The 27,619-nt window shown below is 50.8% G+C and overlaps 2 protein-coding genes across 5 annotated transcripts in view; both read left to right on the top strand.

The window, feature by feature from the left end:
* Positions 1-350: 350 nt before the first annotated feature.
* CCDC197 (coiled-coil domain containing 197) lies at positions 351-27,521 on the top strand. Of its 3 annotated transcripts, XM_054447501.1 has the most exons (8): positions 351-374; positions 1,080-1,316; positions 2,657-2,739; positions 4,227-4,405; positions 6,390-6,527; positions 8,100-8,216; positions 11,721-11,811; positions 27,400-27,521. In XM_054447501.1, exons 2-7 carry the CDS (start codon positions 1,213-1,215, stop codon positions 11,736-11,738), a joined length of 639 nt encoding a protein of 212 aa, XP_054303476.1. In that variant the 5' UTR covers positions 351-374; positions 1,080-1,212; the 3' UTR covers positions 11,739-11,811; positions 27,400-27,521. The 3 variants fall into 3 exon arrangements, with proteins under 3 accessions (XP_054303476.1, XP_054303474.1, XP_054303475.1); XM_054447499.1 differs by lacking the exons at positions 11,721-11,811; positions 27,400-27,521 and adding an exon at positions 11,837-12,817; XM_054447500.1 differs by lacking the exons at positions 351-374; positions 11,721-11,811; positions 27,400-27,521 and adding exons at positions 382-652; positions 11,837-12,817.
* The window catches only part of OTUB2 (OTU deubiquitinase, ubiquitin aldehyde binding 2), a 33,285-nt gene continuing 25,602 nt past the window's right edge, over positions 19,937-27,619 (top strand). Inside the window, exons 1-2 of one of the 2 annotated variants that reach the window (XM_054447505.2) lie at positions 19,937-20,055; positions 27,400-27,521. In XM_054447505.2, the coding sequence (XP_054303480.1) occupies positions 27,516-27,521 (6 nt within the window). In that variant the 5' untranslated portion in view covers positions 19,937-20,055; positions 27,400-27,515. Of the gene's footprint in view, positions 20,520-27,399; positions 27,522-27,619 lie in introns of both variants that reach the window. The other variant, XM_054447504.2, reaches the window with a different exon arrangement.

The following is a 27,619-nucleotide window of genomic DNA, read 5'->3' on the forward strand; positions in this document are numbered from 1 at the left end:
AGGCCTGGTCCTGAGCCATGGGTGGGGCTGAGCCTTGGGGGCTGATGGAGAAATGCCTGAGCTGCAGCCACCAAAATCAGGTGGGATGGGGTCAAGGGAGAGTCCCAGGACAGGTCAATGGGAATTGGGCAGCACATAAAGCAGACCAGCCTTGATAGAAAGGACAAAAATAGCCCAAGTCTCCCATGGGGTTGCCAGTGCCCTTTCTCCCCATCTTGGGAAAGGGAATGGGAGTTGGGGGTGGGAGGTTTTAGGACCACGGAGAATCTGGCCCTCCACCCACAGGTGGATCCTGCAATGGACACATCATGAGGACAGAAGCCAGCATTGTGATGTCACAGCCTGGCTGTGTCTTTGTGCTCCTGGAGCTGTAGGTGAGTCAGCTAGGCCCCTTCCTCCTCCAGTGCCTATCTAACTGTGTTTGATGCTTGGGGCTAGAAAGACTGACCTTGTAGCCCCTCACCTTCTCTCCCCAATGCACTGGGCTGGTTCAGCAGTTGACCAATGAGGGTCATGCTTGCATACCGGCCTTGGGCGAGTGGCCCAGGAACTGTTTGCAAGACTGTGTTGAAACTACTTGTAACTAGACCATCTTCCCAGCTTGATCATGAGCTTGTTCAAAGCATCTCTGCTCAGTCTCCACTGTAGCTCTGTAAGCCCTGTATGAGCTCAGAGCATGTAATGTTGGTTAAGTGAATAAATGCATGGATGGGGGATGAGTGGGCAGAGATGATGAGGAAGCTGCCTTCTCCCTAAGCAGGCTGTTTTCTGAACAAACTCTGGCTCTGACCCTATGACTTCTTCCATCATTTATTTGAAACCAGCACTCGTTGAAAGTTCCCAGGCATCTTGGTGGCCAGCAACTGAAGACTTGGGGGTGATGGGGCTGTACCAGTTACAGGGTTGGAAGGGAAACAAGGCCCCTACAGAATGGCACCCTCAACCTCTCCAGAGCTGGGGATGCAGCCCGAAGACCTTGGACTTGGGATTTAATGAGCCCTGGGTCCTCATCCAGTCCTGCCAGATGACCTTAAGCTGGTCACAGCCCCTCTCTGAACCTCTGTCTCCTTTTCTGTAAGGTGGGGATGCTAACCCTGGCTTCCGAGGATCTGAAGAGGAAGCTGCGGCTGTGACTGTCCCTTTTCGGTCTGTCTTCATCCTGCCTGGCTCAGGGGGCTCCTGTCCTCCTGCATAGCTTGCGGTGGTGAGGTGATGGCAGCCATGGACACAGGCCAGAGAGCTGACCCAAGCAATCCTGGTGACAAGGAAGGGGACCTTCAAGGGCTGTGGCAGGAACTCTACCAGCTCCAGGCTAAGTATGTGTTGTCCCAGCCCTGCCCCAGCCCCAGCCCCAGCGCTTCCCCCGTGGGCTAAGTGGCTGGACTTAGCAAACATGACCCCGAGGAGGCCAGAACAGGGGGTGGATCAGGAGGGCAGTGTGGCTTGAAAGCAAATGGGCGGGGCTGAGCAACAGCTGTGATGGGAGAGAGAAGAGGTGTGGCTATTGCCCTTTGGCCTGAGATCCTGGGCCAGTACCGGGCCATCTGCAGGCTGAGCCTCTACATCAGGAAGGAGGACTGCGGGTGACCATCCGTCTGCACCTGTCCACTCGGCCCCTCTAAGTCCAGTCTACGAGGTTGCCGCCTTGACTCTTCGTGGTGACCGTGGGTCCTCACCCCATGGGGATGGGAGGTTGGGGAGATAAGAAATTTCAGGCTACCCACAAAAGCCTGAATTAGATGCAAAAGGATGTGTCTATGCAAAGTTTTATGAAGAAAAGGGCTAACCCAACAGATCTTGAGGGCTTCCTGATCCCAATAAGGTTTAGAACTGTCATGGCTCACAGGGCCCCACGTGGTGTCTGTGGGAAGGATGATGTTGTCCTGCACTTTTCAGAACCATATGGATGAGAGACAGGGGGCCCAGAGAAGCAGAGTGGCTTGCCCTGGGCCACTCAGAGATCCCCAGCACAGCCCCTGTTGCACAGTCAGAGTGGCTTGGGAGCTCGGCCAGCTGGCCAGGCCAAGCCCCGCTCTGGTCTCTGCCCTTGACTGCTGACCTTGGCTGGGACCAGAGCAGGTGACCTGTTGGTGACTTGCTTAGGGATTCCCCGAAGAGTCAAGTATGGCCAGGCAATAGCATGTGGCCGTCTCCCCTCTGGGGGCTGGTGGGGCCCCCACCTCTGATGGAGTGCTCCCAAGGCACTGGGAGCCCCACGCATGACCCTGGCTAGCAGCTCACATCACCCCTGCTGTAGATGGGCAACCTGGGCACAGAGAGGTGAAGCAGCTGGCCCCACATCACCAGCTAGTAGGGGCTGGCCTGTCTCCCAAGATGGGAGGCACCTGCACAGCCTCCAGGGGAGGCACTGTAAACTCTGGCCAGAAAGGCTCAGCCTTCACTCTCCCCCAGACGCCTTCTTTGCTGCCTGGGAGATGCTGCTAGGGCATTTATTTGACCTGCTTGTGACTCAGTTTGCTGAGCAGTGAAATGAAGGTGGAGAGACTCCTAAGTCTATGGCCAACTGATAAAGTGGTACGTGGCCGGCTCAGTGTAGTCCAAGCAGGAGATCACAGAGGGTGGCCCAGGTTCGTTCACAGGGGGTCCTGCGTGACCTGGGAGCCTCCAGGCCATGTTCCTACACCTGGCTCTACAGGCAGAAGAAGCTCAAGAGAGAAGTCGAGAAGCACAAGCTTTTTGAAGACTATCTGATTAAGGTCCTTGAGAAAATCCCCGAGGGTATGTACACAGCTTCCTCGGAAAGCCCTTTCTCTCCACAGCCGCCTACTGGCTGCAGGACTGTGACACGGTGTGTGGCCTCATGGAGCCACGAGCTGCTCATCTATAGAATGGGAATCCACAAAGGCCAACTCCACAGTGGTGGGGAAGGGCACAGGCAGCCGAGTCCGACTGCTTGGTCCCAACTCCGGCTCCACTGTCACTAGCAGTGTGGCCTCTGGCAAGTTCTCAAGGCCTTGATTTTCTTATCTGTACAATGGGAACAGCAATAATTATGTGGACTAGATGAAGTTGTCCTTTATAAGCACAGCACAGGGCCCCGCGTTTAGCTAGTACCTGGTAAACGTTAGCCATTATTATTATTATTTTGTTTGTCTTTGGTTTTGCGTTTTTGTTTTGCTATTATTAACTAAGAGTATAAGGATATCTGAGATGAGGTTTTGTGTGTTGTTTTATGAGTACTGGAAACTCATTAGAAAAGGGAAGGGGAGTCACACATATTTATTGTTATCATTATTATTTCAACACCATCAATAATAATTATTACCATTTATTAAATATGTGCCCTGTGCTAAGCTCTTTAGCAAATCTTTTTACCCCTCCTATGAGCTTTGCACTACTATGTTACTAAGGCTCAGAGAGGGTAACGAACTTGCCCAGGGTCGCCCAGTCAGGAAGTGGTGGCACTGGGCTCAGACTGTGGTCCATCTGACTTCATAGCCACTGTACTAAGTGCTAGAATGAGAGGAGCTATGGAAACTCCAAAAACTCTGCCTTGGAGATCAGGGAAGGCTTCATGGAGGAGGTGACCTCTCATGGGGCTCAAATGGGTGCAGCAAAGTATAATGACCCTACAGGCAGAGGGAGGGACACAAATGTAGGCAGGAGCCATAGGGCTGCGAGGTGGGTTTGGGGGTGGTGAGCTCCAGGCTGCTGGGAGATGTGGCTGGGAGGCTGGGGATATATACTGAGTACTGAGCCAAGGAGGGGTCAGGGCTGCAGGTCAAGCATGGGGCTTGCGGCAGACCCAGAACCCAGTGCTGCTCGTGGTTTGAGACCTTCCTAATTCAGCAATTCTGCCCCAATCAACCCATCCAAAATGCATAACCACCAGGACTTGGCACTTGCTTGCTCAGGACAGAAACAATTCCTATCCCCCTCTCAGGCTGCCCCAAGCAGCAACGTCTCCTTGAGGGCAGTCTCCTGCCTCTCTTGGTGGTCTTGATCCAGAATCCCTGTCTCGGTCTCTGGCTGAACTTTCCAAGGTTGAGGATTCCCTTGAAGTGGAGGGGGCGGGAGGGCGGGGGCAGGTGTGGATGGCAAGCCTGGAGAACTGCGGGACCATCCTCCTGTCTGGGGTCATTCTACTGTCATGGATGGTCTGGCACCTCTCAATTTTGTGGCCCCAGCCGGAATTCCTGGCCACCCTGTTGGCATGGCCCACTGCAGGGGCACCCACCCATCCCGCCATGGCGCTGTCTCCATAGGCTGCACGGGCTGGGAGGAGCCGGAGGAGGTGCTGGTGGAGGCCATGGTGAAGCACTACGGGAAGCTCTTCACAGCCAGCCAGGACACGCAGAAGCGCCTCGAGGCCTTCTCCCAGATGAGCCAGGCCGTCCACCGGAGCCTGGAGTCTCTAGAGGAGGACCACAGGGCTCTCATGTTGGTAACAGCTGCCTGAAGTCTGTTCCATTCCCCGTGGCCCAGGGAGCTGGGGGTGTGGGGCCCCCTTTGCTGCACAGCCCTGGGGAAGGCCTGGAGGGAGCAGCGGCGTAATGCTGGGGGGCCCTCGGTGGGGCTGTCGCTCCTGAGCCACCTTCCATATCCCCTTCCTCTCCCCTCTGCTGCCTGAGGCTCAGCTCGTGCCTAAACGTTGTTCTGCATGGTAGAAAAGCCATGTGTCCTGGATGCAGAGGGACTGGAGCTCAGCTCCCAGCTCAGCCACCGACTAGCTGTGTGACTAGCTTGTATCCTCTCTGAGCCTCAGTTTCTGCATCTGTCAAGTGGGGGCAACACACCCTAGTTGCTAGGGTCCTTCCGAGGCACCAAACACAAACTGCCTCAAAGTAAGTGCCGGAGACATCATTTCCCTTCCCTTCCTTTGTGGTTATCTCATAATAAATAGGACTTCCGCTGGGAGGGATGGGCACTCCAGGTGGAAGAATCTGCCCTGACAAAGGCGTGGCATCATGAAGATTCATGCTGCCACTGAGACCGGGGACTTCGGGATCCCAGACGAAGGGTGACCAGCCGGTTGGTTCCCTGCAAAGGGTTGCTGCGTAGTTTTGGAGAGAGCATCTGCCCCCTAGTGGCAGCGCTGCAAGCCTGCACCACGTTGTACCATTCTTTGGAGAATGGAATTCATGGATGGGCTGGGCACTGCGTGAAGCACTTTACATGCTTTATCTCACTTAAATCTCATGCCAGCATCCTGATCCCAGGTAGTTGCTGCTATTCCAAGGGCTGGGACTAGGGAAAGGCAAGTCCAGCCATGCTATTCTTCCCATTTTCGAGGGAAGGAAAGTAAGCCTCAGAGAAGCGGGGCCGGGGGTATGTTTCTCTCTCTCTCTCTCTCTCTCTCTCTCTCTGGGGGTATGTTCTCTCTATCTCTCTCTCTCCGGTGGTATGTTCTCTCTCTCTCTCTCTCTCTCCGGGGGTATGTTCTCTCTCTCTCCCTCTCTCTCCGGGAGTATGTTCTCTCTCTCTTTCTCTCTCTCTCTGGGGGTATGTTCTCTCTCTCTCTCGACAGGGTCTCACTCTGTTGCCCAGGCTGGAGTGCAGTGGCGTGATCTCAGCTTACTGCAGCCTCCGCCTCCCAGGCTCAAGCGATTCTCCTGCCTCTGCCTCCTGAGTAGCTGGGATTACAGGTGTGTGCCACCACACCCGACCTGTTCTGTATCTTTCAAATTCCTATCCCACACGGCCTGGCTGGGGGCATGTATTAGTTCCTTCTCATGCTGCTAATAAAGAAACACCTGAGACTGGGTAATTTACTAAGAAAAAGATGGCCGGGCATAGTGGCTCATGCCTGTAATCTCAGCACTTTGGGAGGCCGAGGCAGGCAGATCACTTGAGGTCAGGAGTTCAAGACCAGCCTGGCCAACATGGTGAAACCCCATCTCTACTAAAAATACAAAAATTAGCCAGGCATGGTGGTGGGCACCTGTAATCCCAGCTAATCAGGAGGTTGAAGCAGGAGAATCACTTGAACCCAGGAGGCGGAGGTCGCAGTGAGTCAAGATTGTTCCACTGCACTCCAGCCTGGGCAAAAAGAGTGAGACTGTCTCCAAAAAAAAAAAAAATTATAAAGAAAAAGAGGTTTAATGGACTCACACAGTTCTACATGGCTGGGGTGGCCTGACAATCATGGTGGAAGGTGGAGGAGCAAAGGCACGTCTTACCTGGTGGCAGCAAGAGAACTTCTGTAGGGGAACTCTCCTTTATAAAATCATCAGGAACTGGGGCTCAGGTAAACTCCATCAGCCTGGACATGCCCTTTTCTGCATCTCTGGTGCCTTGAATGGCCCCAGCCACCCAGAAGTATTCCTTCCTCCTATCCTGTCATTGCACAGACCACCCTGGGGACTCAGACCAGGGCACATGCCCTGGAGGGTTTGTTGTACCAAGATGGCCCATTCCCTCTGCCCCAGAGCCTCAAGATCCGGCTGTGTCAGCTGCAGAAGAAGTGTTACCGCAAGCAGGAGCAGTGGTGGCAGCTGAAGCATAGCATCACTTACCAGAAGGACATTGATTTTAACACACACACACACACCAGCAGCAGCTATAATGTGAGTCCAGTCTTTCAGCCTGGGGGTGGGGTTGGGGTGGGGAAGGGGAAGCTGATGCCTCCATCATCAATCCCAAAACACACAGACACATACGCACGCAGACATACACACAGAGCCAGACACATAGACACACAGGCACACACACAGCCAGACACACACACACACAGAGACATATTCACAGCCAGACACACAGACACACAGACACAACCAGATATATAGACAGACCCAGCCAGACACATACACACAAATGCACAGACACAGCCAGACACACACAGACACACAGAAACACAGACACAGCCAGACACACACACAGACACAAACACAGACACACACACAGGCAAACACACGCACAGACACACAGACACATACACACACACAGACACACGCAGAGACATACATAGAGACAGACACACACAGACAGACCCGCACCACTTACTGCTCCTTGGTGACAGTTTGCTTTCGAAGGGCCTGTCTTAGAGGGATCAGATGTTACTTTACAGATGGGAAAACTGAGGCCACAGATATTTCAGGGCAGAGCTCTGCCAAGAACCAGAGCCGGGATCCACCGGCCCAGTCCCAGGGCTTAGTGTTGTGCCAAGCTCTTAGTCCTTGTATAATGTTTGTGGTTAATAATAAGATAATGGCGTTTAAGTGAGTGGTTGTTATGTACTGTCTTCAGTAACCCTGGTGTCTCTCTGATCATTCCAGGCCAGTGCTTAGCGCAGAGTCTGACATGGAATAGGTGTTCTTAAATATTGGTGAATTTTACCCACACTCATTTTACAAATGAGAAAAATGAGGCTCAGAAAGAACAAGCCATGGCCAAAGTCCATGGCCATGAACTCCAGGGATTTCAGAATTCAGCTCTTGCACTGCCCCTTACTGGCCTTGCGAGTGTGGTCTGGTCACCCCTGGACTCCGGTTCCTCGCCATAAATGGAGGCAACAATCTATGTTCTTCTGGCCTCAGGGACTGCGGGAGGACAGTTGGGACCATGGCTTGGGCACAGGGCTGTGCTAGGCACACCTTCCCTGCACAGGATGAGGTCATGGAGTGAGTGTGAGACCTGCTCAGGTCCAGACTGACTAGGCCTCGAGGGATCTGAGTTTGGCAGACGAGGCTTGGGGGCTATTGGCTGCTGACCTCCAGCCAAGGCAAGGGGCTTAGGGAGGGAGCTGGGTGGGTCACAGTCTACAGAGCCCCTTTGAGGTCTTTCTCTCTAAGCTGCTGCAGCAGACCACGATCCTGGAGGTCTGAAGTCCAGGGGCCCACTCCTTGCCCCTTCCCAGTCCTCTGCTTCTAACGAGGTGTGGACCCCGATACCTCCAGCCAGGAAGCCCTTCTGAAAGGAGTTGGTCCAGCCTGCATCTTTGCAGGGGAGGACGCTCAGGCTCTGAGGTGGGGAGGAACTCAACCAAGCCCCGCAGGAGAGGAATACAGACCATGATGAGAAGGACACTGCCAGTGTCCCAGCTCTGTCCACGACACTTCGCTGGCCGGAGTGAGCCAGGGCAGGTGCAGGGGATGCTGGGAGAAGCCTGAGCCACCACCTCCTCCTTCTCTTTCCTGCAGGATCAGCTGCTCGGCTACATGCAAATGACCATCACCAACATGGCCCGGCAGTGCTGCCCCTCTGCCCACGGCGTGCCCAAGAGCATGGATCTCTTCTCCAAGCTCGATCTGATTAAGGTAAGGATAGACAGATGGCTGCGGGGCTCCTGACTGCCCCAGGCAAGACTCCAACTTGAGCTAGTCCTGCTCCTTAGCTCAGGCTGCATTTGTGTTTAGCCCCCCATCAGCTCTTCTTTCCATAGCTACATGGTTGCCTGGTGCAGAAAGGTCCTAAGGTCTCTATTAGTCTACAAACTTGAGCACCCACTAGGTGAAGGGTCAGTGTAGAGGGTGCATAGAGGAACTTCCCACCTGGTCTTCATATGTAGCTCCACACTGACACATCACACACAGGCACATGCACACACACAGTATACACCCATCAACATCCACGTGTGCTTTCTGCACACCTACACGAGACATATACAGACACACCTGCAAACAAGCACACAAACATCAACTTGCACGCACAAAGGTGCAAACAGGTATGATCACACTCTTACACATATGAGCATGCTGGCAGCGGGCATTTCAGTGACTGAGGGAGCCTCTTGCACAGGGTCCTCACCTTAAACTTCACACTATCAGTCCACTGGGCTTCTTTCCTCATTGCCCCCATCAGTCAGGATGCTGTTACTGCAGTAACAGAAAACGTGATCAGATTGGCTTTGATTGACAACGGAGCATGTGTTTTTAAAATAACAACTTTATTGAGATATAACTCACATACCATAACATTTAGCCCTTACAATTATGGACTTCCGTGTTTTCAGTATAGTCAAAATTGCACAGCTATTACCCCTCTCTAATTCCAGAACATTTCATCACCCCCAAAAAGATACATTTTGTGTCTGGCTGCTTTCATTTAGCATAATGTTTTCAAGGTTCATCCATGTCCTAGCACAAATCAGTGCTTTATTTTTATGGCTGAATATTCCATGGTATGGGCGTATTTATATGGATAGAACTTTTGTTTATCCATTCATCAGTGGACGGACATTTGGATTGTTTACATTCCTTAGGTATTATGAATATTACTGCTATGAACATTTGTGTACAAATTTTTATGCAGAGATATGTTTTCACTTCTCTTTGGTACATACCTAGGAGTGCAATTTCTGGGTCATCTGTTAACTCTATGTTTAACATTCGAAGAACTGCCAAACTCTTTTCCAAAGTGGCTGCACCATTTACCATCCCCATGATCAATGTACGAGGGTTCCAATTCCTCCACATCTTTGCCAACATTTGCTATTGTCAACCTTTTCTAATTTAGCCCTCCTAATGGTGTGAAGTGGCATCTCATTGTGGTTTTGATTTGCACTTCTCTGATGACTAATGATGTTGAGTATCTTCTCATGTGCTTATTGGCTATGTGTATCTCTCCTTTGGAGAAATGTCTATTCAAATTCTTTGCCCATTAAAAAATTTGATTATTTGTATTAATTTTTTTTTTTTGAGACAGAGTCTCATTCTGTTGCCCAGGCTGGAGCGCAGTGGTGCATCTCGCTCGGCTCACTGCAACCTCCGCCCTCCCGGGTTCAAGCAATTCTCTTGCCTCAGCCTCCCAAGTAGCTGGGACTACAAGGCATGCACCACCATACCCGGCTAAGTTTTGTATTTTTATTAGGGACGGGGTTTCACCATGTTGGCCAGGCTGGTCTCGAACTCCTGACCTCAAGTGATCCACCCACCTCGGCCTCCCAAAGTGCTGAGATTATAGGCATGAGCCACTGTTCCCGGCCTATTGTCTTTTTTTAGTTGAGTTGTAAGAATTCTTTTTGCATTCTGGATACAGGTCCCTTATCAAACATATGATTGCAAGTATTTTCTATCTTGCATGTTATCTTTTTACTATCTTGATGAAGCACAGAAGTTTTGAATTTTGATGGAATCCAATTTGTTTGTTTGTATTTTTGCTTGTTTGTTTGAGACAGGGTCTCAGTCTATCACCCAGGCTGGAGTGCAGTGGCACCATCTTGGCTCACTGCAACCTCCGCCTCCTGGGTTCAAGTGATTCTCCTGACTCAGCCTCCCCAGTAGCTGGGACTACAGGCATGCGCCACCACACCTGGCCAATTTTTGTATTTTTTGGTACAGACAGGGTTTCACCATGTTGGCCAGGCTGGTCTTGAACTCCTGACCTCAAGTGATCCACCTGCCTCGGCCTCCCAAAGTGCTAAGATTACAGATGTGAGCCACCGCATCCGGCTGAGAATCCAACAGTTTTACTTTGGGTATGTGTATGTATTTGTCCTTTAGGTGTCATATCTAAAAAGCCATTGCCTAATCCAGGGTCATGAAGATTTACACCTGTTTCTTGTGAGAAGTTTACAGTTTTTGCTCTACTGCTTAGGTCTGTGATTCATTTTCAGTTGATTTTTTAATACAGTGTAAGGTAGGGGTCCAATTTCATTATTTTGCATGAGGATATTCAGTTGTCCTGATACCATTTGTTTAAAAAGTTCTATTTTTCCCCTTTGAATTTTCTCAGTACCCCTTGTCAAAAATCAATTGACCGTAATATGAAAGTTTATTTCTGGATTCTTGATTCTATTCCATTCATCGCTATGCCTGTTTTTATGTCAGTACCATACTGTCTTGATTACTGTGTCTTTGTAATAAATATTAAAATGGAGAAGTGTGACTCTTCCAACTTTGTTCTTTTCTGAGGTCATTTGGCTTCTCTACCAGGGCACATCTTGTGTCATGAGTGGAAGTTTGGTGCCTGGGTGGGTTTCAGGCATGGTGTGATCCTAGGCTCAGCGGCATCATCAAAGACCCATCCTTTCCATACTCTCCTTTCTGCCACCTTTAGCGCTGACTTCATCCTAAGTCAGAACTTGCTTACCTCATTTGAGACAGGTTCAGTGCAGATGATCCAAACACAGGATACTTAGCTCCCCAGGAACACTGAGGGGCAGGTCTCTTCCCTAGTTTCCAGTGCAACAGTCAGCAGTGAGCAAGCCTGTGGCTCAGTTCAGAAGGACTTCTCCAGGAACCTCACAGGCAGTACCGAGGCTGCTGCATGGCACAACTCAGTGGGCACCATTCAGTGGAAGTCTGTGTAATTGGCATCCCTAGTTATATACAGCTTGGAACTTGGTCATATTGCAAAGAAATGAGATTTCTGAGTAAGGACACATTTGTCTAAATAGTCACAGTGTATTAATTTCATCTTCTTCCCAAGAAAAGGGAAGAAATTATGTGGTGATGTCACAGGGTCCCAAGCAACAGTCAGATTGGGCCTCTGGATTGACATCTGTCAGTCACTCAGCCAACATGAATTGAGCCACCTGAATATGCTCAGCATTCTGCTAGGCAACAGGAGATGGAGGCTCATCTGGTCCTTAAGAAACGAATGCCCTTCAGAGAGGGAGGCTGGGGACAGTCAGTGTGGGCTTCTTAGATGAGGCAGTGAGAAGAGGCAGGCAACCACATTCAGGAAGTCACACCAGGATCTGGACTCCTAGTCATCCAGCTCTGTCACTCCTGGCTGTGCCACATCAGACAAGTCACTTAACCTCTCTGAGCCTCCATTTGCTCATTTGCCCAGTGGCATTGATACCACATCCTTTGCAGGGCGCTTGTGAGAGTTAAAGGAGAAGTAGGTCAGCCTTTGACGATGCCTTGGTACCTAGGAAGCAGCGTCTAGAGGCCAAAACACTGTCAGGTGAGAGATTAATTTTCCCTCCCAGGAGTTCATGTTGGACAAAATGGAGACTGTAAGACTGATCGCACTGCTCACGGAACCCAAAGTGTGCTGGTCGTGGGACAGCTTCAGGGACCAGTGGCTCAGAAGACACCCCAAACCCTTCAGGAAATGTCCAAGGAGGCGGGTTTCCACCCCCAGGACCCCCTTTCCCAGCCCCCATGCTTCAGAGTGCTCCAGCCTGTACTGACCAGCCTGCGCCTTGCGGGCCCCGCGGCATCACGACCTCTCCTTACCTGCCTGCCTCCTTTTCTTGCCACCAACACCTCTAAGCCAGTGGGAGAGAGTCTGGGGGCATTGAGGGGGTGGTCAGGGTCCTGGGCTCAGCTGGGGTTGGGAGTGCTGCTCCCCGTCCTGGGGGATTGGCAGGGACCCAGGTAAGGCCTGCCTGGGATCGGGGAGAGAGAGGCAGGTTCCCGAGTTGGGGGCAGCAGCCAGGCTGGAAGATCCTGGGCTGAAGACTCCCCACCTGGGAGCCAGGGCTTTGTCTCTCACTTTCATGGTGGGTTCCTGAGACTGAGGAGCTTTGGACGGATGCTTGGCTGTTGGGAATGTCCCAGTCACAGGACACTGTAAAGAGCCACCAGGGCCATGGGATCCATGAGATTTCACCTTGCCCACAGCAGTCTGCAGAGCTAATGGGGGTGCTGAATGTGTAGGGGGCATCTCATCACTGGCTTCCAGAAGTTGAGTATCAGGTTGGTACCTTCTGCCCATCCTGCAGGTGTCTGAGCTGCCTGGAATGGTTGGTACTCTCAGGGAGACCTTGGCAAAACAAGGCCCCTCTCTGGGCTGGTTTTTCTACCTGTAAAATTGGGAGAGAGTGCCGGACACGGTGGCTCACACCTATAATCCCAAGCACCTTGGGAGGCAGAGGCAGGAAGATCACTTGAGCCCAGGAGTTCAAGACCAGCTTGGGCAACACAGGGAGATCCTGTCTCTATAAAAAATAAAACAATTAGCCAGGCATGGTGGCACACACCTGTGATTCCAGCTACTTAGGAGGCTGAGGTGGGAGGATCACTTGAGCCTGGGAGGTCAAGGCTGCAGTGAGCCATGATTGTGCCACTGCACTCCAGTGTGGGTGACAGAGCAAGACCCTGTCTTTAAAAAAAAGGGGGGTAGTGCTGAGAGGATGTTTAAGCCCCCCACTCCAGTCTGACATTCTAGGTCAAGTTTGGAAAAGCCAGGTCTGCATAGAAGGCACTTGCTTGCTTTTGTTGTGCCACTGGGGTAAAATCATTCTAGCAACCACCACAGCCCCCAAAATAATTCAACTCTAGCGGTCAGCTGCTGTTAATTTATCTAGGTAAAGGCAGAAAGTTAAGAGCAGCTGCTGAGCTGTGAACAGTGGTGAGTCAGCACATGAACTTTCAAAGGGGAGTTTTAGAAAAGAAAAGATGCTGACTGTCAGCCAAGAACCTCGAGAGCCCGCTTGTCTCCAGGTGCTGCTGGGAGAGGGTGGGAGATGAGTCAGGTTTGGCCAGGGAGTTAAACAGGAAAGATACACGGAAGAAGGAAGGCTGATTGTGGCCAGGTTTTAAGAGTAGTGTAGTTATATTTTGGGGTGTGTGTTTGTTGTTGTCGTTGTTTTTGAGACTAAGCCTTTCTCTGGGACCCAGTCTAGAGTGTGGTGGCACAAACTCTGCTCACTGCAACCTCCACCTCCCGGGTTCAAGCAATTCTCCTGCCTCAGCCTCCCAAGTAACTGGGACTACAAGCACGTGCCACCATGCCTGGCTAACTTTTATACTTTTAGTAGAGATGGGGTTTCACCATGTTGGCCAGGCTGGTCTCGAACTCCTCACCTCAGGTGATCTGCCCACCTTGGCCTCCCAAAGTCCTGGTGTGTCCGGAATTTGTGGGTTCTTGGTCTCACTGACTTCAAGAATGAAGCCGCGGACCTTCGCGGTGAGTGTTACAGCTCTTAAGGTGGCGCGTCTGGAGTTTGTTTTCTGATGTTCGGATGTGTTCGTGGTTTCCCTGGCTCCAGGAGTGAAGCTGCAGACCTTCGCAGTGAGTGTTACAGCTCACAAAAGCAGCCTGAACCCAAAGAGTGAGCAGTAGCAAGATTTATTGCAAATAGCTAAAGAACATAGCTTCCACAGTGTGGAAGACGACCCCAAGGGGTTGCCACTGCTGGCTCAGGCAGCCTGCTTTTATTCTCTTATCTGGCCCCACCCACATCCTGCTGATTGGTAGAGCCCAGTGGTCTGTTTTGACAGGGCGCTGATTGGTGCGTTTACAATCCCTGAGCTAGACACAAAGGTTCTCCACGTCCCCACCAGATTAGTTAGATACAGAGTATCCACACAAAGGTTCTCCAAGGCCCCACCAGAGTAGCTAGATACAGAGTGTCTATTGGCGCACTCACAAACCCTGAGGAGACACAGGGTGCTGATTGGTGTGTTTACAAACCTTGAGCTAGATACAGAGCGCCGATTGGTGTGTTTACAATCCCTGAGCTAGACATAAAGATTCTCCGAGGCCCCACCAGACTCAGGAGCCCAGCTGGCTTCACCCAGTGGATCCCGCACCGGGGCTGCAGGTGGAGCTGCCCGCCAGTCCTGCGCCGTGGGCTCGCACTCCTCAGCCCTCGGGTGGTCGATGGCACTGGGTGCCGTGGAGCAGGGGGTGGCGTTCGTCGGGGAGGCTTGGGCAGCACAGGAGCCCATGCAGGGGGTGGGAGGCTCAGGCATGGCGGGCTGCAGGTCCCGAGCCCTGCCCCGCGGGGAGGCAGCTAAGGCCCAGTGAGAAATCGAGCGCAGCGCCGGTGGGCTGGCACTGCTGGAGGACCCAGCACACCCTCCGCAGCCGCTGGCGTGGGTGCTAAGTCCCTCGTTGCCTGGGGCCGGCAGGGCCGGCCGGCTGCTCCGGGTGCAGGGCCCGCCAAGCCCACACCCACCCGGAACTCCACCTGGCCCGCAAGCGCCCCACGCAGCCCCGGTTCCCGCTCGCGCCTCTCCCTCCACACCTCCCTGCAGGCTGAGGGAGTGGGCTCCGGCCTTGGCCAGCCCAGAAAGGGGCTCCCACAGTGCAGCGGTGGGCTGAAGGGCTCTTCAAGTGCCGCCAAAGTGGGAGCCCAGGCAGAGGAGATGCCGAGAGCGAGCGAGGACTGTGAGGACTGCCAGCACGCTGTCACCTCTCACTGGGATTATAGGTGTGAGCCACCGTGCCCGGCAAGTAGTGTAGTTTTTAAAAGGAGAGCCAGGAGGGAGCCACTGTTTCGAGTTTCTTATCTCATAGACCTTCAGAGGAAAGAGGGCACCTCAGGTAGGGCTTGAGTGGGATTTCAGAAGGAAGAGGCTGCACGAAAGAAAAGGGACAGAAACGCCGGAGTAGGGACTTGCATTTCGGCTGAAGCATGCGGAACCTCCCGAGCAGTCTGAGAAGGTGGGCTGGGGGACCACGTGGGGCCCCAAACGCCAGGCTGAGGTTTAGACTCCATCAAGGGCGGTGCAAGGGGAGCCTCACACACTCGTGCCTCTCTGTTCTGTGTCTTTCGCATCTTTCCAAAGCAAGCTCAAGTATCCCATTAATCTTCCCCAGTGCAGAGGATTAAGCTGGTGGTTCTCAGGTTTGAACACGCATCAGGAGGGCCTGTATCAATGCAGAGTGTGGACCCACCTCCAGAGCTTGCAGGCCCTAGAATCTGCATTTCTAACAAGTCCCCGGATGTGGCAGATGCTGCTGGTCCTGGGGTTAGATTTTGAAAACCACTGCTTTATAGTAGTGGCAAATCCTACATGCTGAAGCCAGGCACTGCCCCACCGTGACCACCACCAACTCCTCCTGCCTGGACTTCGGAATTCCCTCTGCACGATGGGGCTGGACGGGGCATTCCAGGAGGGCTGCCCTAATCCTGTCTGACCTCCCGGGAGGTGCTGGAGAGAGCACTGCCTTCTACGCCCAGGGTGCAGTTCTCTGGCTTGTTGGCTGTGCCTTCGAGGGCTCTATGTCATTCTGTCCCCTGTCACCTGCCTGCTGTGCACCTGTCATGCTTGATCTAGCTCATTTTGTCACACTCCTTGGGGAGGAGCGTGATTGGAACAGTTGCTTGGCGTGGCAATGGCCTGGCCACCAATCGACATTTGCAGCCAGCATCTGGGTACCTTGGGAGCTCCCAGCCTCCCCTGGGCAGGGCTGGGGCCATGAATTGGACACAGGGCATTGCGCTTAACGGCGCAGCTACCTCAGGCTGCTGGTGAGTACCAGAATGCTGTTTCTCCTTTCTTGGCTTTTTGCCTTACAGAAAGCTCACTCCCCCATGACCCTGCATCTTCAAAGCACTTTTCTCATAGGTTCTATATTAGCTGGAGAAAAACCTTCGAGGGCATTTGGAGAAAAAATAAAAAGCACTAGTTCAGGTACCTTATGAAATATCATTTCATTTGACCTTCCAACTGGACCTTGGGATCCCAAGACACCAACAGTCCCGGGCTTGGACATTTTGAGACCAAGAGCTCATTACCTGCCAGTGAATCCCAGCTTTAAGCAACTTCAAGCATGAGAAAATTCTTCCCACAGACTATCCTGGAAGAATTGGATTATTGCCAAATGGCTGGTGCTGGGGAAGTTGGCTCTTGGGAGTGGGGAATTGGATTGTGTTCTTTTTCAAATTGTGTCCTATCATTCTTTTGAGCAGTGGTTTTCAAACTTAAGTGTTCACTGAAACCACATGTGATACTTGCTAAAAATGGAGAGAACTGTGGCTTCCTCTTAGAGACTCTGTTTCCAGGGGGAGGCCCCAGAAATCTGGATTTTTAGCAATCTCCCCAGGTGATTCCAATGCATACAGCTCTCAAATCATAGGCAGAGAAACACTGGGCATCTGAATGTCTCTTTCTTTTCCTTCCTCTTCCCCCTCCCCTTCCCTCCCCTCCCCTCCCATCCCATCCCTTCCTCTCTTCCTCTCTTTCTCTCTTTCTTTCTTTCTCTTTCTTTCAACAGAGCCTCACTCTGTAGCCCAGGCTGGAGTGCAGTGGCACAATCTCAGCTCACTGCAACCTCCTTTTCCTGGGTTCAAGCGAGTCTCTTGCCTCAGCCTCCTGAGTAGCTGGGATTATAAGCACCTGCTACCATGCCCGGCTAATTGTTGTGTTTTCAGTAGAGACAGGGTTTCACCATGTTGGTCAGGCTGGTCTGGAACTCCTGACCTCAGGTGATCTGCCCGCCTCGGCCTCCCAAAGTGCTGCTGTTACAGGTGCGAGCCACCATGCCCAGTCCTGAATGTCAAAAAGAAGAAAACTTGGTCCATATTCACCTGGTCTTCGATAGGGAAGGACTTTGAAAAAATGGAAACAACAGGAGTAACACCCAAAAACAATCTGACCACATACAAGTTACAAATACGCCTGGCGCAGTGGCTCACACCTGTAATCCCAGCACTTTGGGAGGCCGAGGCAGGTGGATCACCTGAGGTCAGGAGATCGAGACCAGCCTGGCCAACATGGCGAAACCCTGTCTCTACTAAAAATACAAAAAATTAGTCAGGCGTGGTGGCAGGTGCCTGTAATCCCAGCTACTCAGAAGGCTGAGGCAGGAGAATCACTTGAACTCAGGAGGCGGAGGTTGCAGTGAGCTGAGATTGCACCACTGCACTCCAGCCTGGGTGACAGAGTGAAACTCTGTCTCAAAAAAAAAAAAAAAAAAATAGTTACAAATACATCTACTTCAGAGCACATCAAAATATCAAAAGACAATAAGCTGGGGGGAAATGGTGAGGAATTTGGGAAAGGATCAATGTTTTTGATATTTAAAGAGCTCTTATAAAGTAAAAAAAAAAAAAAAAAAAAATTGACACCAGTTGCTCATATTCAGCAAACCATGAAATAAAATGGCCTATAAACGTAAAAATATTTCAACCATGCAATTATTGCCTATCAAACTAAAGCAACAGACAAATGCTTTTAAGATAGGCTCACTGTAGAATTGTTTGTATAAACTCTCTGGAAAGCAATTTGCTAAGAGGTCTTGAGAGGCTTAAAAAATGTTTATGTCCTTCAGCTCAGTATGGTCAGCCCTCTGTATACACGGATTCCACACCTTTGGATTCAACCAACCACAGATCAAAAATATTCCAGATTCAACCAACCCCAGATCAAAAATATTCAGAAAAAAATCCCATCTCTACTAAAAATATACAAAAATTTATCTGAGCATGGTGGCGTGCGCCTGTAATCCCAGCTACTTGGGAGGCTGAGGCAGGAGAATCGCTCATGAGGGACGAAGAGATTGCAGTGAGCCGAGATAGTGCGCAACAAGAGTGAAACTCCATCTCAAAGAAAAAAAAAAAAAAAAGCCGGGCATGATAGCTCACGCCTGTAATCCCAGCACTTTGGGAGGCCTAGGAGGGCGAATCACCTGAGGTCAGGAGTTCGAGACCAGCCAGTCCAACATGGCAAAGCCCCGTCTCTACTAAAAGTACAAAAATTAGCTGGGCATGGTGGTGCGCACCTGTTATCCTAGCTACTTGGGAGGCTGAGGCAGGAGAATTGCTTGAACCCAGGAGGCGGAGGTTGCGATGAGCCAAGATGGCGCCACTGCACTCCAGCCTGGACAACAGAGCAACACTTTGTCTTGAAAAAAAAATTTTTCAGGAAAAAAACATTAAAAATTCAAATTATACAATTAAAAATAACACAAAATTTAAAAAATATAGTTCAACAACTATAGAGCATCATACTATTAGGTATTAAAAGTAATCTAGAGATGACTTAAAGTATATGAGGGGATGTGCATAAAATTCTACACCATTTTATATCAGGGACTTGAGTATCTGAGGATTTTGATATGTGTTGGGGGAGTCCTGAAACCAATCCCTCACAGACACTGAGGAACAACTGAAATTCCAGCTCAGGAACTTCCGTCAATAGCACGAGCTATTACTTGGTTAAAAGTGATAGAAAACACAACTCAGTTTAGGAGACAAATGAAACGCATTGGCTTCTGAAACTGAAAAAAGCAGGGATTCTTGCTGGGATGCAGCTGGGATGTATCAGGAGTACAATGTCAGCAGAATCCAGTCTCTTCGTTTCTGAGTTTGATCGCCCAGGTCTTGGCTTTATTCTCAGGCTCAGTGTAAACAAGATGCTTCCAGCAACCTCAGGATTGCCAGCACCCTCTGAAGCAGAAGTCAGAGAAGAGAGAATGTCTCTTCCTAGCTACTCCTTGGCTAGTCTCAGGATTCACTCTGATTAGATCACCTTGGGTCATGTGCCTCTTTTTAAACAACCATTAATTAGCCAGGACTAGGCACTGTGTCATTCCTAAACTAATCTCTGTAATGAGGGGGATTCCATACTCTGGATGGCCAGGCCTGGGCCCAATTTTTGAGATTTAGTGAGATGGAATGCCTTTCGTGGCTAGAGGCCATTCCCCAGGAGCCAGTGACGGATGCGACATGAACTACATGGACTCAAAGTAGGTGAGGGGCGGTTCCCCCAAAGGGAAATCAGGGCACTGACTCACTGAATTCAGAGGGAGGTTGGACTTGGTACTGGACAAACAGAAGCAAGAAATGCCCATAACAGATGCCAACAAAGTTTCTGCACAAAGATGTTCATCAGTTGTTATTTATAGTAGCCCCAACTGGAAAACCCTAAGTATCCTAGAAGAAGAGATTAATGAATTATGCCAAAACATGTTATGATTCTGCGGCCATTAACATATTTTCAAAAATATTTAATGTTAGAAAAATGTACAAGGTATAAAGCTAAGTGAAAACAGAAACCAAGAAGGAGTTTTAAAAAGGTAGAATAGAAACTCAATTTAGTAAAAATTATACATATATAAGAGTAGAAGGAAATCTACTAAAACAATGTTTTAAGCAAGAGGATCAAGACCCTTGGGGATAGCAGCAAATATTAGACCCACCTAGTGTAGCAGACGAAATGATCAGCCCCAGTAGTGTACATTCACACTCTTGCCAGGGCCTCTGGTGGACAGAATAGTCATCCCCATCTCTTCACTTGGGTTGGCTGTGTGCTTTGGCCAATAAAATATCAGTGGATTATGACACGGAGGCTTAAAACATAATTGTGCAGTGTGCACTTACCACCTGTGAGCTCGCCCATGAAGAGAATCTGCCTCAGGAAGCCCCCCTCATTCCAGGAGGATGAGAGTCATGTGGTGCAGACATGGACCCAACCTGCAGCTGGGATGCACCTAAATCAGTCAATCCTCAGCCAACGCACAGACTCATGAGTGAGAGACAAATGCTTCTTCTACCTGCAAGCCAGGGCAAGTTTGAGGTTGCTTCTTACACAGCATGATAGCAATAGCTGCCTGATACACCTGCACACTTGTTCAAATTCTTTGTTTTCTCCAACCTAGCATCACCCCCTTGTGGGAAACCAGGCCATCCAAAGGCATGGATCCTGTGTCTCAGGAATGCTGGGACGCATAAAAGTGGAGAAGTGCTCTGCCATGTTAACAGTGGTTATCTCCAGATTGTAGGATTTTTTAATTTTCTTCTTTTTACTTTTGTGTAGTTTCCAAAGTTTCTGTGATTAACATGTTTTTTATAACCAGAAAGAAATAACTGTATTAAAAAATTAGAAACCAACTCTTCTTGGCACCTCACCAATCCTCACCCTTGGTGTCCCCAAGAACAAGAGGAATTGTCAAATCCCTCACCCACATAACTGTCTTCAAATCTCTGGAGAAAGGTACTCGGCCCTCCACATATTGGGTTTTCTCAAAGTTCATTAACTCTGGTTCTTGTATGAGCACCTGTCCCTGACACTGCCACCACTGGCTGCTGCTCTCTGAAGGGATCCCCTTTGGTCTCTAACCTTAAATCTTGGCGTCCCAACCTGAGTCCTATTCTCCAGGTAAGGAGGCTGGCCAGACAAGGATTACAGGAAATATCTTGGAGAGGCTTCCCTGCCATGGCCTCAGCTGAAAAGGTGCAGGGCATTCCAGCCCCACTCCCACCCCCTTCACTGGGGGCCAGATGCCCGGCCCAGCCCTGCTCTTGGCTCAGGAGCAGCCAGGCCAGTTGGGAGGCCTGTGCTCCAAGGCTGTAAGTGCCATTCTGGCCAAAGGCACTCCATGGGAACGTCTCAAACATCTCCAAACCTGGGGGTTCCCCCATTTCCCTTGACTGGAGTCTCCAGAAGGTGCTGGCACTGTTGCCGTGCCCTTTGCTGCCAAAACTTGCTCACCCCTCGCTGGCGGCTGCTGGACTTTCTGTAGGACTCAGTCATGCATGGAATGCTGAATTCACGGATCCAAGAGAGGGAGCCTCAGGTCCCCACCTGCTCTCTAGCACCGTGAACAGTGCACACACTGAGGGCAGGAGCCCTGTGTCCTTTGTCTCCAACTCCCTGTGCCTACTGGGGGGCTGGCACAAAGCAGGTGGTGTTCAGTGTTGAAGGAACAGGTGTGTGTGTGCATGAACAAGGGAGTTAGGGTTCCTCACAGGGTACCAGAATGCTGCTTACTGGGCACCGTGAGTCCCTGAGTTGTCCCCGCAACCTGTGAGCCAGAAAGTTTTTCCTAATCCCCTTTTATAGGAGGAAACTGCCACTCAGTGTGAAAATGTGCCTTGTCCAAGGTTACACAGACAGTCAGTGGTTGAGCCTGGACATGAATTCAAGTGCATTGGGCTCCAAATTGAACCACTGTCACTGTCACAGGACAGTTCAGTAGTAAAGGAACTGTAAGAACAGGAGCTAATGTGTGGGATGCTTGCTGGATGCTAAGTTCGTTACAGCTCAGGCAGCTTTCCCTGCAGAAGTGTTTATCCCATTGTGCAGATGAGGCTCAGACAGGTTAAAGGCTTTCCCAAGGTCACACAGGCATCATGTCTGTCTCCTTTCAGAGTTAGAGCTCTCAGCCACTATAGGCTGAAGGGAGCATGACAGTGAATCGTGATCTAGAGGCAGATTTGATGGCTCAAGCGCAAATGGAAGACAGCTGACAGACAGAATCAAGGGATGAGTATGTTATTGTGTATCCGTGCCCAGGTGTGGTCTGAGGACCACATCGTGGGCATCCACTGAGAGCTTGTGAGAAAGGCCGAATCTGCATTCAAGTGAGGTCCCCAGGTGATCCATGTGCGCAGTAAGGGTTGCAAGCACTGGTCTGATTTGCTCTGAGGTGGGTCTGAGTCTAGCATTGCCTTCCAGTGAGAAAGTGACTCGTGTGGACAGCTGGCATCATCCAGGACTTCTGCTGTAGGGGCTGTGACCCAAGAGACATGAGGCCCCCGGCCAGCCAACCTTCAACCCCCAGCTTGCACTGGTGTGGACACACACTCAAGCTGCAGGACACGGCGGGATAAGCCCCAGTCCTGAGTGTGCTTTTGGGGAGTTTCCTTCTGCCTGATGGTCGTTTTCCCGTCCCTCTCTTCCCTGGCCACTTCCTGTCTCACCTCCTCCATGAAGCCTTGCCAGTTGCCCTTGCCCTAGGCAGAGACAGCAGAGCTCTCCCTGGGCTTCCAACCTCTGCCACAGGCTCCTGAGAGCACCTGCCTTGTTACAGTCATCACTTAGTTGTTTACACTCTTCTCTTCCCCACTGGAAGGAGAAGTTCTCAAGAGGAAAAGCTTTGTCTTAACCACATACCCAGAACCCAGTGTGAAGCCCAGTCCAGAACAGGCCTTCGGTAAATCTGTGTTGGACATCCTTATGTCCTCAGAACAAATGATGAATGAATGAAATTCTCAAGCATAGGAGTGAATCTCTAAGTGAACATTTTAAGGAAGGTGTAGAAGTCAAAAGTGAGGGATATTTAAGGGGGGGCAGAAGAATATTAGCTACAACTTGGTCTTCGGGATCAACTGTGTCCTGTGCACAGGGCACCACACCACCTCCCGGAATGAGCTGCCTCTCTAGCACCCATTGGAGGAGCCCTGCAAAGCCGGCCAAGTGCCCACGAGTTTTCCAGGGGAATTACTGGGGGAAGAGTTCCCTCGCCCAGCCTCCACAGCATCATAAATCACAGGAATTCTGTCACCAGTCACCCTGGGCTGCTGCCAAGGAATATGGAGGGAGAAGACTCATGAGCCAAGCGGAGGATGGCATCTGTCTCCTGGGAGCCAGCAGGACTTGTCCTGGGCTGAGTGCAGCCAGACAGGCCCATGGGGCCCTTTCAAGTCCCTCAGACTCCCTGGCCCTACTGACCTTTAACATGGAATTGGGATGGGAAGGGCTAGAAAAACAGGATGGGCACCCTGGGGCGGTGTGTTTGTGTGTGCGTGTGCATGTATTTAACTTGCTGTCTGTTCCTAGATTATTCACGGTGGCTGGATAGATTATCACTAATTCTAGAGAATGGATTTGGGAAGATTTGACTAAAAATAAGATCTCATGATAGCTATAAAATTGGCTGATGAGGGGGTGAGGTCGAGAGCTCTCTAACTTTCTTTTCTTTCACACAGAGCAGTGTAGCACATCATTGAAAGGATTTCAAGGCTGGGCACGGTGGCTCACACCTGTAATCCCAGCACTTTGGGAGGCCGAGGCAGGCGGGTCACGAGGTCAGGAGATTGAGACCATCCTGGCTAACACAGTGAAACCCCATCTCTACTAAAAAAAATACAAAAAATTAGCCAGGTGTGGTGGCAGGTGCCTGTAGTCCCAGCTACTTGGGAGGCAGAGGCAGGAGAATGGCATGAACCCAGGACGCAGAGCTTGCAGTGAGCTGGGATCGCACCACTGCACTCCAGCCTGGGAGACAGAGCGAGACTCCGTCTCAAAAAAAAAAAAAAAAAAAAATTCAAAAAGTTGATATAAGACCTCTAACAATTTAAATTTTACTGTCACATCCTGCACTGGATATGGTATGAGGGGTCCTCCATAATTATTTGTTTCTGCATGATTGATTTCAATTTTTCTATTTCCTATGAGCACCCATAAGAAATTATGTTAGGCAAGATGCTGCTATCCAGAAGATGAACAAACTTTAATTTTCTTCCAGCAAATGCTATAAAGGTGAGAATCGTGAGAGTCGAAAAGCCAGTTTGAGAGGAACAAGTGGTCAGCCTGGGAAAGGCAGGTGCTTTCAAGGGCAACCAACACTGATGCCTGGGCTCAGAGGGAAACAGTAATTAGCTCAAGGTCACACAGCAAACAGGCAGCAGAACCCAAGTCTGGCTGACCTTAAGGCTGGGATGCTTTTCCTGATCAAAGCTTCTCAAACTTTCCCCCAACATCCCTAACGGCAAAGGAGAGTGAACTCGGACCTGCAGGGCACTGGCACGGAGGCCGGAGGGGAAGCACAGGATTTCTTTGCAGTTTCATCAGAAAATTTTATATAAGTGAATTTGCGTTCTATTTCATAATGTGTTGCTCTAGTACAAAAATTATGTTTTGTCCTTGTAACAGTCTCACAGTAAAATAAATTATCCCGGAAGCTGCACTTCAAGTCCCGCTTGGCAGAGCTCAGAGACCCGGGACCTCTACGGAAGCTGCCCTCACCCCACACAAGCCTCCACTATCTGTAAACACAGGCTCCTGTTTCAAGAAGTTTTTACCAACCACTCCAAGCCCAAGTTTTTTCTGAGCTTTGCTCTCCAGGGACCTGGAGCATTTCTCGAAATCGCAAAGCCTCGAACTTTTCCATTTTTTATGTCCTGGGAGATGTTATTTGGGGAATTCCCTCAGGCACTGAGCTCTGCTCCGTCTAATGGAGGCTGAGCTGCGCTGGTGTCCGGTTGCCCCATCCAGCCAGCCAGGCGGGCCCCCACTCTCCTGCAGCTCCACATCCAGCCCATCACCAAGCCCTGTCCATGTCCCCTCCTGCTCTTGGACCCTTTTCCACTTTTCCTCATCTCTGTGCCCCACCTGGACCTGGCCACGCCCATCTCTGGCCTGGACCACTACAGCAGACTCCTTCCTGGTTTTCTGCTTCCGCTCTTGCTCTCCCAAACCCATTCTCCTCACAGCAGCCCCAGCGATCCCTCAAAGAAACAAATTTGGTCATGCGTACCCTCCCCCTTGCCCCTTCCATGCTCCCTGTTGCCCACGTGTCAATCCATTTTACAGTTGCCTACAAAGCCTGCATGGCCCTGGCCACCTCTCCAGCCTGATACGAAGCACTCACTTTCCCCCTTTATTCCTGTGCTCAGCCAGACCGGCCCCTCCCAGTTGCTAGAATTCACCAGGCTCCTTTTCAGGAGGTTCACTGATGTTGTCCTAGCTAACTGTAGTGTTGTCCCTTTAGCCCTTGCCTACTCCCACTCATTTATTCAGGGCATTTTTCCTGAGTGCCTGCTATGTGCCTGGCACTGTGCTAGGTACTCAGTGTACTGTGGTGACCTAGTTCTTGCCCTCTTGGAGCTTATTATCTAACAGGTGGACAGATACACGGGAATAATCACGAACTGTGAGAAATGCTAGGATGGGAAATAGCAAAGTGCTAAGGAAGAGACTATCAGGGTGGGGACAGGGAAGAGGACAAATGAAGCCTCTTCCAACTCATCCTTAGACCTCAGCTCAAAACTCACCTCTTCTGAGAAGCCTCCCCTCCCCACTAGACAGGCCAGGCCCTTGCTCATCTGCTCTACAGCTCCCTGTTCTCTTCTTCCCCAGCACTTGCCATAATTTGCAATTAGACATTGATTTGTGCAACTAGAGCAGTGGGGAGGAATGTGCTGTAGAATATCTACTCTGCCTCCAGTGGGAGCTTGGGGAGGTGTCCCCATCCCCAAGGCTGTGTCCATCCACACAATCACCCAGAGATGTATCATTAACCCGTGCCATAGAGGAACAGACTGAGGCTGGGAACAAGAGAGGCTGTGTTAGTCATCTAATGCTGCCTAACAAATTATCCCAAAGCTTAGCAAAACAATGACCATTTATTATCTTATTCCTATGCGCCAGGGATCTGGTCATGGCTGAGAAGGGTCCTTTGGCTCTGGGTCTTTCCAGAGGCTTTGATCAAACTGTTAGCCAGGGCTGCAGTCTCACCTGAAGGATCGACCAGGGAGAATCAGCTCCCAATTTCACTCACACAGCCATTGGCAGATGAGGTTCCTCCCTGGCTGTTTGACTGAAGGCCTCAGTTCTTTGCCAGCTGTTGGTGGGAGGGTCTCCCTCAGCTCCTGGCCCTGTGGATCTTTCCATAGAGCAGTTCCTAACATAGCAATTGAGGGAGTGAGGGTGAGCCAGCAAGCTGGAAGCCACAGGCTTTGGGAATCCTAATCTCAGAAATGACAGCCCATCACTTTGCTGTGCTGTATTGGTTAGAAGCAAGCCACCAGGTCCAGCCCACACTCAAAGGAAGAGATTACCCAAGGGCTTGAACACAAGAGATAGAGGGGTGGGTAGTCACTGGGAACCATTTAGAGGCTACTGATCACAGAGGTCACATAATCTTCCCAAGGTCTCATCGCTAGAATGTGTTCCAGCTGCCTTTGGGAGCTGGGCTCTCTGTGCCTACCACAGGGAGCGAGGACAGGGCAGGAACAGGCAGCTTTCTCCAAGCCTAGGGACCTCCTGCTACTGGTCTTGGCCTTTCTGAAAACCACAGCAAATGCACCTTCTCCCATAGAAACTAGAGATGGTTTCCTGCCCAGCCCAGAAGGCTGGACAGGTTACAAGCATTTGCCATGTGAGCTGAAAAACGCTAGCTTTCAAAACCCAGGCCCTGGGGAATCCACAAAGGGGTGAATGGCTGGAAAATGGGCCCATCTACTACCCTCCTGGGCCTGTGTGTAAACTGAAGAGGGGGTTATGCCATGGTCCTAACCCAGCCTTATAAAATGGCTTCTCCTCCCGATTTTCTTGCCTCACACTTGAAAAGCCATTCATGCCTCCTCAGGGCCCTCTCTGGGGGTTCAAGAAATCCCACAGTTCTTTTGTTTCTCCTCTCAAAAACCAACTCACTGTATATCCTGTATCCCTGGGCTGGTGGAAAATTAACTCTCAGTTATTTGGGGGAACTTCCTCCCCATCTTCACCCCCAACCCCATTGGGGTGGCATAGTCTGGGGCAACTTAGTGCAGAACAATTGGAGGTTATTTCCCCAGGAGGATGTAGGCTGAGTGACAGCAGCGACTTTCGTCAGTTTCATGCAGTGATGTGCAGTGGGTGCCTGGCACATAGTTGATGTCCAGTAACTCTTTGTGGAATGTTGAATGAATGCCTTTTGCCTTGTTGCTACACCCCTCACCCAAAACATGCTCCTAAGGGAAGGACAAAGGAGTCTCCGCCAGGCCAGGGGCCCGAGTTCCCTTACGCAATACAGGCTTGTCCTCTCAGGATCTAACAAGTGAATTGTGAGTGAGGAGTCACTGTACTGCACTACGAGTCTCCTTTGTCCTAAGACACCTGCTTCTACCCTTCCTGGATTCCAGAAACTTCTCCCTACTCAGCCAGATCCACCTCCCCATTCCCTAATCCCCCCAATCCCACTGTTCTTCCTAGAAAGATCCTCTTTTCTCAAAAACAAAAGCCTCTTTCTCACCTTTGCCCTTGGGGGTGGGAGCCAGGACAGCCACTGGCTCCAGGGCCAACCCCCAGCTCTGCTCCCTGGGACTGGGGCAAGGGAGGAGTGAGGGGAGGGCTAATTCTAGCTCTTCTTCTTTTTGATCTTTCCCAGCAGTGAAACAACACCTGAATGTGTATCTCAACAAGTTTTCCAGCTCAAGGTTGCAGGAGGAGAGTGCTGACACTCAGCAGAGGAAACTCAAAGTCTGAGTCGAGCCTGCACTCTGCATGGAGGTGAAGTGCTTTACATCCTGGGGGCCTGGTCTTCCTACCAAGCACCCTTCCCGCAGCTGGCAGGGTGGGGAAGGCGTTGTCAAGTGAATAAAATAGCA

This window comes from Pongo pygmaeus, chromosome 15, assembly GCF_028885625.2.
Source record: "Pongo pygmaeus isolate AG05252 chromosome 15, NHGRI_mPonPyg2-v2.0_pri, whole genome shotgun sequence".
Classification (NCBI taxonomy): Eukaryota; Metazoa; Chordata; class Mammalia; order Primates; family Hominidae; genus Pongo; species Pongo pygmaeus.